This window comes from Staurois parvus, unplaced genomic scaffold (genome assembly GCF_062004578.1).
Source record: "Staurois parvus isolate SC_StPar_1 unplaced genomic scaffold, SC_StPar_1.0 ptg000277l, whole genome shotgun sequence".
Lineage (NCBI taxonomy): Eukaryota > Metazoa > Chordata > Amphibia > Anura > Ranidae > Staurois > Staurois parvus.
In genome coordinates, this window is record NW_028318073.1 from 151,508 (window position 1) to 165,016 (window position 13,509).

The 13,509-nt window shown below is 41.8% G+C and overlaps 1 protein-coding gene across 1 annotated transcript in view; it reads right to left on the bottom strand.

Annotated features, from left to right (window-relative positions):
* The window catches only part of SOS1 (SOS Ras/Rac guanine nucleotide exchange factor 1), a 308,846-nt gene that overhangs the window by 21,776 nt on the left and 273,561 nt on the right, over positions 1-13,509 (bottom strand). Inside the window, exon 18 of the mRNA XM_089681755.1 lies at positions 753-925. Coding sequence (XP_089537881.1) covers positions 753-925 — 173 coding nt within the window. The remainder of the gene's footprint in view (positions 1-752; positions 926-13,509) is intronic.

Sequence of the window (13,509 nt, forward strand, 5' to 3'; positions counted from 1 at the left end):
CATAGTGTGCTCCCAGCCAAGTGTTCCATGAGATCTACTGATAATCGAAGGCTAACCAGGAATCGCATTTCACAGCCAACATACATTCAAATATATAATGCGTTTTAAATATCTCTGATGGATTAGGAGCTAAATTACTTTTCCAGTGCCTTGTAATAGCTGTGCTGTTAGACGAATATGTATCACTACAGAATGTAAGAGCACTGGAAGAGTGTCAAACTCTAAGTTTAAGATGGTCAGAGCTGGGTTACGAGATGTAAGAATTCATGCAGAATCTGAAATAATTTGAAAAATGTTCCGCCAGAAGCTGGTAAGATGTTCGCAAAATCATAGAATATGCAACAAGTTTCCCATACAGCCACAACCTCTCCCACATAGTGTATAAGAGGGTAAGGATTTAGCTAATCTACTGTAAAAGAAGTCAGGGACCATTGCAGGGATTTATTTTTTGGGTCAATTTCTACTGGTTAACACAACTGAAAGCTTTGCATATGGATGTAAAGGCTCTTACCCACTGAGTAGTGGCGTAAGAAGCACCAAGATCAGTTTCCCATTTAAGAAAGGGTTTGTTTTTAGAAAAAATCATTTGTTTTGAAAAATAATGTAAAATAGAGAAATCTCTTTTGATACAGGTGCAACATAATATTCCCACTCCTACTCCCTTTTTATATTTTATGAGTCAAAGCAATTTATCTACACTTTAAGTTCTGTGTTTCATTATTCCAGCCTCCCACAACAAGAAATCTACTTACACGGATGTCAGCCTCTACTTGTAAACAGTAAGGTTGGTTCTGGTACTGCTGGATCTCACCAGTGATCTCAGCTACTTTCCTCCTTTTGCTGAAGTTCACCAGTTCCTTCCCATGTCTTTTCAGAAAATCAGGATTGCCTTCTTCTGTTTTTAAAATGTTGGTCAAATAAATTCCTAGAAAGTATAGAAAAATTTTGGTTATAACACAATTATCCACAAAGATTTGTGAGAGGCACTTTAAAGAGGAGCTATTGCCTCTTAGCCCCATTCACACTATGTTGCACATGGCATGTATGTGATTTTTCGCATAGTCAAGATTCTCGCAGACGCCAGCACATTCATTTTTTTGGTACACTTGGGGACTCACTGACTATGAATGGCATTGAAAGCTTAACATTTTTTGTGTGTTTTGTTAATGTGCAAAAATAATGTGAATGCAGTTTAATATATCTTTTTTATTAATTTTCTTGGAAAATACAATTTTTCAGAACACTTTCAGAGTTAATTTGCATTACATTAAGCAATAAAATCATTACATTTCCTTTGGACAGTATGTCAGTTGTTGAGTGACTGAGTAAGAAAGTTGGGGCCAGAAATGGAATTGGATCTCCAAAATCCCCTCTTCAATGGCAGTAAAAAAAACAAACTTTCTTTTGCAGTTACTTCAGTCACAGTTCATGACAGCACAAGTCATTCTCTACAGGGGGCGGATATACTAAACATGATAAATCAAAATACAGAACCCCATCTGCGTAAAAAGTATTAGTCATAAACAGGAGCCAAGTGTATTTTTAAACATTCTCTTAGATCCAGTGGGTTTTCCTAAAGAATGTAAATTAGTTTATTCATAGATCTTAAGTGACAAGTTTAAAACCAGAATTCTGTTGTACTCTGTATTTTCTCCAGTAGTATATTGAAGGGCAAAGGATTCTATTCTTTGTTTGGGCATAGATCCCATCTCTAGGAGGTTTCGGCTTTATGAAAATAAAGTTGGTAACCAGAGAGAAGGGCAAAGAATTAGGTTATGAATAACAGGTATATGATGGTAAACAACCTGAATATCTATGGATGCAAGGATGTCTGCTTGTTGTAGAGATGCCACCAATAAATGCATTTGTCTCCAAGTGAAACTTTCTGGTGTGAACAGGAGGTCCAGAATGAGTCAGACAAGATTGTAGCCCTCTGAAGGGAAAGGGGTTATTGAACAGAAAACGGTGTTTCAGGAAGAGCGGAATTTGATTTTGTGACCTGCAGATACCACCTCTCACCTAGGTATACAATCTGGGCCCACAAATCCACTGGTGTCCCCACCTTGTTGAAAAATTGTGATGAAACTACATGCAATGAAAGGGTTACATATAGTTAGTCTGGCTGAAAAAAAAGACAAAAGTCCATCTAGTTAAAAAAAAAAAGTTACAATCTCATATCCACAGTTGATCCAAAGGAAGGCAAAAAAATCCAGCAAAGCAGGATCCAATTTGCTCCTCCAGGGGAAAAAAAATCCTTCCTGATCCCCCAAGAGGCAATCAGATATTCCCTGGATTAACTTTACCTATAAATGTTAGTATCCAGTTATATTTGTGTGTATCTAGGAAAGAATCCAGGCCTTTTTAAAAGCAATCCACTGAGATGGCCAGAACCAATTCTTGAGGGAGTCTATTCCACATTTTCACAGTTCTTATTGTGAAGAAACCTTTCCGTATTTGGAGATTAAATCTCTTTTCATCCAGACATAAAGAGTGCCCCCTTGTCCTCTGTGATGACCTCAGGGTGAATAACTCTACACCTAGTTCACTATATGGACCACTGATGTATTTATACATGTTGATCAGATCCCCCCTTAATCTCCTCTTCTCAAGAGAGAATAAACTCAGTTCCTCTAATCTTTCCTCATAGCTGAGCTCCTCCATGCCTCTTATCAGTTTGGTTGCCCTTTTCTGCACTATATCCAGTTCCCCATGTTCTTTTTGTGAATTGGTGCCCAAACCTGAACTGCATATTCCAGATGAGGTCTTACTAGTGATTTGTACAGGGGTAAAATGAAAGCTCTCTCTGGAGTTGATACCTCCTAATACAAGAGAAGACTTTGCTCGCTTTAGAAACCGCAGCTTGGCATTGCATGCCATTATTAAGCTTGTGATCTACCAGAACTCTCAGATCCTTCACCACTGATTCCCCCAGTTGTATTCCCCCTAGCAGGGGCCGAATGACCATTAGGGTACTCGGGCACTGCCCGAGGTCAGTAGGGGGCCCCATGAGATGCCCCTGGTACCTTTCATAGGCTTTTTTGATGTAGTTTGAGTGTGGGCGAGGACACAGGGGCCCCATGATCCCCTATGGCCCGGGGGCCCCATGAGTTGTCAGTTTATCCCTGCCCCTTAGTATGTATGGTGCATGCATATTTTTAGCCCCCAAGTGCATAACCATACATTTATCAACACTAAACCTCATTTGCCATATAGTTGCCCAATTAAACAGTGCATTGAGGTCAGTTTGTAGGTTGGAGACATCCAGTAAGGACTTTATTCAAGTTGTCACTGGATTTGAAAGACTAGGCAGTCCAGGACTGTGGAACTCTGTCTGTGGTCTTTGTTTTAGACATGGTAAAGACCTTACGGGTTACAAATGAACAAAAGGTATGCCTGTGGTTCTGGGGAAGAAAGAGGAGTACTCTTTCCTCCTTTAGGATACTTGATAAGCCAGAGAAGTCTACAAAAAACAAAAAACAAAAAAAAAAAACACCACAGCAAAACTAATACAGGCTGTCAAATGACTTGCATCCAGGCAAAGGCATCACAAAGGTCCTTTAATGCCTGTAAGATCTAATCAGTCAGATCTGCTACATGTTCCAGGGCAACAAGTTCCTGGCGTTGAAGTTCAGCCCAATCAGTAACTGCTTGGTAGAGCTTGTAGATACACATATGGGTCAAACATAGACCTAGCCACAGAAAAAATCAGTCTGGCCAGGGACTCCAGTAGCAAATAGAGTCCTTAACTGGAAGCCCAGTTAATCTCCCTAGCGGTAACCCCGAGCTACACTCAAGGCTTACCATGCGGCGCTGCATAGGGAGTCCCTGCAGCACTTACCTTGTCCTTCGCTCCCGCGATGTGTCCCCTGCAGCGTCCCCGGCCATCTCCTCCGGCTGATGCTGGCATCAGGCTCCTGTGTTCCGGTCCCTGTGACGTCGGGACGTACGGGCGCCGGCGGGAAATTTGAAAATTTAAAAAAAATGTCATTTTTTTCAAAACGATTTTACATAGTAAAACATTGCGGTTTCAACCCATTTCACATACATTTTGTCCCTAGTGCTCTGTCCTGTGCCCTGTCTGCATTTTGACTGTTCTTTCTGCCTAGAAACTTAGAAAAGTCCATGGCGTCCAAAAAGTGAGTGTCCCTTTTAGGTCAAAAGCGGTTTTAGACCGGCTAGAGAACAGCGATAGTAAATCAGAACCACTTGCAGAATTGAGTGATGATTCGTGGAGAAATTCGTCATCAGACACTGAAAACAATTTTGCGACTTTGCTCAGCGATGTGCGAACTTGGCGCTATATTTCAAATTTCAGTGTTTTTGGTTTGATTATATTATTGAATTAAATGTATTATTATTATATTATTATTTTTTATGATTATTTATTAAATTATAATTTATGATTTTGTGTTTCAAATTTTATCCTACCCGGGATGTTTAATAGACTCTTGTTCGGACAGATTTCAGTGAGTTATTCCTAAATTGTACAGCCTACAATAAAAAAACTATATATTTCCATGCAAAATAATGGTACCGCTTTCAGCACCAAAAATCTGAAATAATCATACCGCCAGGGAGGTTAAGAGTGTGAAACTTGCAGATCCATTAAAGATGGAGAGTCCATTTGTTTAGGGAATGGGCAGAGCGTGAAAATAGCTAAGGAATGAAGGAAAGCCTTAAAAAAAAGTGCTTGGGTCTGCAGGAACCCAATATGGGGGAAAGGTAAAGGGTCAGAACAAGGTCTCTGCACCTTGTCCCATGTGAGCATATCTGGTGGTCTGGTACAACACTGCCAGCAGCTGCTTGACAGAAGAATCTTCTACAAAGCTGTTGTAAACGCTATATTTTTTTTCCTAAAATAATAATGGTTTATACTTACCTGCTCTGTGCAATGGTTTTACACAAAGCAGCCCCAAACCTCCTCTTCTAGGATCCCCCAGCCAGCTGTCCTGGCACCTCCTGTTCTGCGTGTGCCCCCATAGGAAGCTGCTTGCTATGGGGGCACTCATACAAGATGAAGTACATAGGTACATTGGGTTATGTTGCCCACCTGCAGGAGATTACATTGGCAAACAAAGATTTACGAAAAGCCTGGTATAACCCATCCCACTCTCAGCCTGCCATAGTTTTGTAGTGAGCCATAATAGGAGTGGATTACTAGAAAAGAAGGGAGGGACCCATGTCTCTTATTATACTCCACTAAAATGATTTCATTATAAGTAAAAATCCTATTTTCTTAATCTTACATTAACCTCCCTAGCGGTATGATTATTTCAGATTTTTGGTGCTGAAAGCGGTACCATTATTTTGCATGGAAATATGTAGTTTTTTTATTGTAGGCTGTAATTTTTAGGAATAACTCACTGAAATCTGTCCGAACAAGAGTCTATTAAACATCCCGGGTATGATAAAATTTGAAACACGAAATCATAAATTATAATTTAATAAATAATCATAAAAAATAATAATATAATAATAATACATTTAATTCAATAATGTAATCAAACCAAAAACACTGAAATTTGAAATAGAGCGCCAAGTTCGCACATCGCTGAGCAAAGTCGCAAAATCATTTTCAGTGTCTGATGACGAATTTCCCCAAGAATCATTATCACTCAATTCTGCAAGTGGTTCTGATTTACTATCGCTGTTCTCTAGCTGGTCTAAAACCACTTTTGACCTAAAGGGACGCTTTTTGGACGTCATGGACTTTTCTCAGTTTCCAGGCAGAAAGAACAGACAAAATGCAGGCAGGGCACAGGACAAAGCACTAGGGACAAAATGTATGTGAAATGGGTTGAAACAGCAATGTTTTACTGTGTAAAATTTGTTTGGAAAAAAATGACATTTTTTAAAAATTTTCAAATTTCCCGCTGCCGCCGGCGCCCGTACGTCCCAACGTCACAGGGACCGGAACACAGAAGCCGGATGTCGGCATCGGCCGGAAGAGATGGCCGGGAACGCTGCAGGAGACACATCGCGGGAGCGCAGGACAAGGTAAGCTCTGCAGGGAATCCCTATGCAGCGCCGCATGGTAAGCCCGAGTGTAGCTCGAGGTTACCGCTTTTGGTACTGACATTTTACCCCGAGCTACACTCGGGAATACCGCTAGGGAGGTTAAGAGGTGGGCAACAAAAAAATAACAATCTTGCAATATCCAACAGGTTAACAGAGGTGGCTCAACAAAGCCTCCTGCAGAACCTTGCAATCAAAGATGGCACAAGCTGAGGCCTGAACATTTACCTGAGGAAAACTTAAACATGTGAACACCAGGTGGCAGCCTTGCATATCTGAGAAACAGATGCCTGACGCTGAAAAGCCTATGAGGAAATAACTGATCTTGTGCAGTGCGATTAGATAGGCAAAGGTGAAACCTTGGCCTTAAGATCATTGGCTTGAATGAAGAGATGTCAAAACCATCTGGCAATACTGGGGTGTGAAGCAGACTGCCTTCTACAGAGACCTTCAGGAAAGATGACCAATGATATTCAGGAGCCATAGCTGAGAGACAGACGTGAACAGCACAATACCACATTCAGACAATGAAGAGAAATTTTCTTAGGATGTTTAAGACAGATAGAAGAACAATGTTTTGGTTAAAGTAAATGGAAGAAATCACCTTGGTCAGAAAAGAGGCCTTGCTTCTTCATGAAACACAAAAAAGGTTAAGACTGCCAAGTCCAAGACTCGTCAAATCAACGGAATGCAACCAGAAAGGCAACCTTGTGAAGGGTAGAAAAAGGAATATTCCTAACAGATGCAAAGGGTGGTTTCTGAAGAACTGACCGAATCAGGTTGAGATCCCACAAAATCACTGAGAATATATGGGAGGGATGTTAGCAACAACCTGTAGAAAGGCCATTACTAAGAAGTGAGAGGCAAGCAGTTTTTGATTGAAAAGCTTAAAAATCCTTTACAGGTTACCACTTTAGATTTGCAGAGGAGTGCTAGTGCTAGAACTACTGCCCATGATCTTACAATCGCAGTGATACCTCACATGTGTGGGACGATCACCATTTGTGTGTGTGTGGGACCAACATGTGCGTTCATCTTTGCAAGCACTGGGGGGGGGCGTCTTTGATTTTTTTTTTTTTTTTTTACACTGTCACTAATTTTTTTTTTTCTCATCACTTTTATTGCTGTCACAAGGAATGCAAACATCCCTTGTGACAGCAATAAACACATGACAGGTATTTTTATGGAGGGACCTGGGGTCTATGAGACCCCAAATCCTTCCTCTGCACTTGAAAGCACTCAAGATTGATGTTTTTAAATGCTTTCAGATTTGCAAAAATGGAGGCAAAAGTTTCAGAGTAAAATGGAAGTGATGGCAGGTCATTGCTTCCGGTTTGCAATAAAGGAGGGCCATTCAAGTGCTGGCTGATCGCTCAAGACTACCGGTGGGAGTGGAGATCCCAAGGTAGGTGTGTAGGTGTGTGTGTAGGGGGGGACGTCCCCTCCGGCTGCTTGTACAAGAGACTGCCGACTCTAAAAAACAGTTCCGGGGTGATACCTGAGGCTGCAGGCATCTTTCTGGTACAACCATGGAAAGTCCAGCGACATACTGGTCAGGAAGTGGTTAAAGGACAACTAGAGGCAAAACTTTTTTTTTTTTTTTTTGGATAGAGTGGGGAGGGATTAGAATGCCTTTCAGTTTTTACTGTTTTCTTTAGCCTGTTAGGGAGATTCTACCTTTATTTGTCCTGTTTACCATTATCGTGGAAAGTAAAAGCAACCCCAAATTTTGGGTTGTCCCCAGAAAAGTAACAGAGGAGAAATCTTCCAATGCGGACACTAGTTCTGGTGACCTGGGGGTCCCCAAGGAATTCCCTTAATTTGCAGGGATTTTGCCTATAGTTCTACTTTAGGGTATAATTAGAAAAATACTTTTCTTGGAACTCATTGAGAGATATAGGAATTCTTATTTTCTGCCACCTGCAGAAGAATTTGACACAAAGAAACAAATAAGCTACTGGGCAGCAAAGGATGCCCCACCCAAAACCATCATGACTCCACTTGTATCAAAATACAGTAATATTGAGAGCAAGAAAAAAAAGGGGTCTGTATCTCACAAAAAGCTCCAAGAAAAAGATTTAACATTAAGTGCAAAACCTCTCTCTCTTTCTCATCCACTGAGGGACAAGGGAATTTTGTCAGGGTGTCCAAAAGAAGTCCAGAGGGGAGGAAACATAGTAAAAAAAGGCTAGTAAGTCTAAGGTAAACGGCACAGAAAACGGGACTGCCAGAAGCTAAAATAGCCATCTGAAAGATTTAATGCCTTAAGCTGACATCGGAAGAAGCCTTACTAGCCACCTGGAAAGACTTAGAAGATAAAAAGAGCAGACAAGGAAGTACAAAAAGAGCAAGAAGCAGTTACAGATATGTCTAGAGCAGGGATGGCGAACAAGTTAGACAGAAAGAGCCAAAATTTTAAACTGTGAAAGTCAGAGAGCCACACCACACAGTGACCTGCCAAAACAGACAAACACTCACACAAAAACACATAATTAAAACCGTATTATTCACCATAACACTTTCTTCCCCTTACAAAACAACAAAGTGTTCATTTCAAGGTAAGTGTCCACCCTCAACACACACATCAAATGCAACTTAGCCAGAGTTAACACATCAACTACCCTGGAGGTTGCTGTGGCACCTGTCTCTCTCTCTCCCTTCTCTCTCTCACTCTAACACACAATTATACAAAAAAAAATTCTGAACTAATGGACTGCAGACACAGTACAGGAGATGACCAGAGACTGCGGACAGCACAGGGATGACCAGAGACTGCAGACAGCACAGGGATGACCAGAGACTGCAGACAGCACAGGGATGACCAGAGACTGCAGACAGCACAGGGATGACCAGAGACTGCGGACAGCACAGGGATGACCAGAGACTGCGGACAGCACAGGGATGACCAGAGACTGCGGACAGCACAGGGATGACCAGAGACTGCGGACAGCACAGGGATGACCAGAGACTGCGGACAGCACAGGGATGACCAGAGACTGCGGACAGCACAGGGATGACCAGAGACTGCGGACAGCACAGGGATGACCAGAGACTGCGGACAGCACAGGGATGACCAGAGACTGCGGACAGCACAGGGATGACCAGAGACTGCGGACAGCACAGGGATGACCAGAGACTGCGGACAGCACAGGGATGACCAGAGACTGCGGACAGCACAGGGATGACCAGAGACTGCGGACAGCACAGGGATGACCAGAGACTGCGGACAGCACAGGGATGACCAGAGACTGCGGACAGCACAGGGATGACCAGAGACTGCGGACAGCACAGGGATGACCAGAGACTGCAGACAGCACAGGGATGACCAGAGACTGCGGACAGCACAGGGATGACCAGAGACTGCGGACAGTACAGATGACTGCTGACCTTTGGGGAGGTGGGTCTGAGAATCTGAGTCTGACAGAGAGTTCCTCGCTACTCTTGTCTTTTATACTCAATATTAGGAAAGCCTCCTCGCTGGTGTATAATTTTTTTTAGACATTTTGATGTTCACTGGTACAGATGTGGATTTGACACTGATACTCTGTGACAGATATTGATCACTGGTACAGGTGTGGATTTCAGCCTGGTACACTGTGAAGATGTTATTCACTGATACTGATGTGGATTTTACACTAGTACTGTGTGACAGATATTGAGCACTGGTAAACTGTGACAGATGTGGATTTGACACTGGTAGGCCGTGACAGATGTTGATCACTGGTACAGAAGTGGATGACAACTGGTACACCATGACAGATGTGGATCACTGGTACAGCGTGACAGATGTGGATCACTGGTACAGATGTTGATTTTACACTGGTATACAGTGACAGATGGGGATCACTGGTACAGATATGGATGACCACTGGTACACCACGACAGATGTGGATCATTGGTGCAGATGTGGATTTTACACTGGTACACGGTGACAGACATGGATCACTGGTACAGATGTGGATTTTACGCTGGTACGCTGTGACAGATGTGGATCACTGGTAAAGATGTAGATTTTACGCTGGTATGCCATGACAGATGTGGATCACTGGTACAGATGTGGATTTTATGCTGGTAAACCGTGACAGATGTGGATGACTACTGGTACTGTGTGACAGATGTGGATCACTGGTACAGATTTGGATTTTATACTGGTACGCTGTGACAGATGTGGATTTTACACTGGTATGCTGTGACAGATGTGGATCACTGGTACAGATGTGGATTTTATGCTGGTACGCTGTGACAGATGTGGATCACTGGTAAAGATGTAGATTTTACGCTGGTATGCCATGACAGATGTGGATCACTGGTACAGATGTGGATTTTATGCTGGTAAACCGTGACAGATGTGGATCACTGGTACAGATGTGGATGACTACTGGTACTGTGTGACAGATGTGGATCACTGGTACAGATGTGGATTTTACGCTGGTTTGCCATGACAGATGTGGATCACTGGTACAGATGTGGATTTTATGCTGGTAAACCGTGACAGATGTGGATCACTTGTACAGATGTGGATGACTACTGGTACTCTGTGACAGATGTGGAGCACTGGTACACTGACAGGCTGTGTGGGGGACACTATGGGGTGATGTGTGTGTTTTACATAGATCGGCTCTGCTTCTCCTAGCGGGCTCTGTGAGAGGAGAGGCAGAACCGATCAACAGACTGGCGGCTCTGTTGACATCACATGATGGCTGTGATTGGACACTCCTGAGGGAGTTTAATCCACATTTTTACAGCTCCTAAAAAGAAGCCTTTCTGTATACTAAATACTGTATCTTTTCCTCCAGATGTAAACAGTGCTCCATTGACTTTTTGAATTACTTTGAAACAATTAACTTTGCAACAAGTGGACCACCTATGCAATTATACATGGTGATCATAACCCCGCATATCAATCCCCTTGTCTCAAAAGAGATAAAATTCAGCTCAACTAATCTTTCCCCTAGTAATACTCCTAGAATGTATAGCGCATGCATATTTTCTAGCCTTCAGATGCATAACTTTACATTTATTAACATTAAACCTAATTTGCCACAGAGCTGCTCAAACAGTGCATTGAGGTCTATTTGGAGACAAGTTGGAGATATCTTGTAAGGATGGTATTCCACTACATAGCTTGGTGGGTATAATGGTTGATGTTACATGCATGTATAATTGCATATTGTATTCTTCAGGAGGTGATTCCCCATCTTGTAAAACAGATCCGAGCAACTATACAGCCACTCATTCACTTTTACGGGTGGCGGAAGGTGTTCCTTTTGAGGGATGGGGAGCCTGGGACCAATCTGACCAGTGAAATAAGAAACCGGAAGCGACAAGGATTTTGTCACTTCCATTTAATTTTTTTACAATCTGCTACCAGCTTGTACAGCATCTGATCACACCAATTTAGCTTTGACTAGATGCTTTGGAGACTAGAGAAGAGATATGGGGTCTAAAGACCCCAGATCTCTCCATGAAGAGGACCTGTCATGGCCCATGCGATCGCAAGGGATGTTGTTCATCCCTTGTGATAGCAATAAAATTGATCAGAAAAACAAAAATGTAAAGGTTATCACTTGTGCCTGGCAGTACTAGGGTCGTTGGTTTGAATCCCAACCATGGCACCACCTGTCTGGAGTTTGCATGTTCTCCCTGTGCCTGCGCGGGTTTTCTCCGGGTACTCCGGTTTCCTCCCACACGCCAAAGACATGCTGGTAGGTTAATTGGCTCCTGTCTAAATTGGCCCTAGTAGGTGTGTGTATGAATGTAAGTTAGGGACCTTAGATTGTACACACCTTGAGGGTTAGGGACTGATGTGAATGTACAATATATATGTAAAGCGCTGAGTAAATTGGCAGTGTTACATAAGTACCTGTAATAAATAAAATAAACTTACAGTGTAAAAAAAAAAAAAAAAAAATAGTAAACAACACAAATGATTACAAAAAAATAAAAATAAAATGAGAGTGCCCCTGTCCCCACCCCCTGCATAAGTGAACACACACACAGTTCCAGCACGCATATGTAAATAGAAATGGCAGCACACATGTAGGGTATCACTGAGAATGTCAAAGAAAGAGCAATAACGCTAACACCAGACCTCCTATGGAACTCTAAACCGGTAACCTGTATAGGCTTTTAAAGTGTTGCCTATGGAGATTTTTTAGGTACCATAGTTTGTCGCCATTCCACGGGTGTACACATCCATTTACTCAGTGTAAGATCATCTTTTATAGTTCACAAAAAATATGGGTATTATATTGTATTTATGTGCAACTAAATTCATTAAAATGTATTTTTTCTTCATAATTTGCATTTGATAATCGCTGAGCAAATATTATCGCGCAACATAAAAAACTGCACCCACCATTTTATTTTACAGGAATTCTTCTTAAAAAAATATATATTGAATGAGGGTTTTAAGTAATTTTATGTACAACAAAATGCAGATTTTTACATGTATATGAAAAATGTCAGAACTGGCCCCATGGGGTCAGATGGTTAATCTCAAACAATATATTATTTTTGAACAGATTAAAAAGTAAGGGTCCTAACATTGAACCTTGTTGGGGTATACCACTTATTGCCTTATACTTATTTAGAGTATGAATCAATCACTTCTGAATGTAGATCTTTATCTAGTTTTCTACCAATTTACAAACTGAATTTTCTAAGCCTATAGACATAATTTACCCTTCAGGCCTCTTACACATAGGAGTAAAAAAACACCGCATTTTTTACCAAATTGAAATTAGATGCATTGTTAGATATGGGACAATGCACACAACTGAGTAAAGACCAGTTATACAAAGATGAATACAGTCTTAAAACAAAAATAGAACATCCAGGCCTTTTTTCAAAGCAACCAACTCTTGAGGGAGTCTATTCCACATTTTCACAGCTCTTACTGTGAAGAAACCTTCTGTGTTTGGAGATTAAATTTCTTTTCCTCCAAACGTATAGAGCGCCCCCTTGTCCTCTGTGATGACCTCAAGGTGAATAACTCTATACCAAGTTAACTATATGATCATATACCCCCTTAATCTCCTCTTCTCAAGAGAGAATAAATTCAGTTTCTCTAATCTTTCCTCATAGCTGAACTCCACCATGCCTCTTATCAGTTTGGTTGCCCTTCTCTGTACTTTCTCCAGTTCCCCAATGTTCTTTTTTTGACTGTGTGCCCATTTCAATGGAGGCAGAAATACCTTTGCCTAAACAGTATCTAGCACCATCCCTAAATATTTAAGCCTCTGTATTGGCTCCATGCTGACTTCTCGAAGTTGAGCACCTAGCCCAGTTGTCTAGATAACCTATGACTGATACCCCTCAAGTTCTGAGCAGCCCCAACACCAGAGCATGAACCTTTGTGAATACTCAAGGAGCCATGGCCAGCCCAAACAGCAGTGCTATGAACTGGAAATGCCGAGCCCTTACTGCAAACCGCAGAAATGTTTGGTGAGGGATGAATATTGGCACATTTAGGTATGCATCCTTGATATCCTG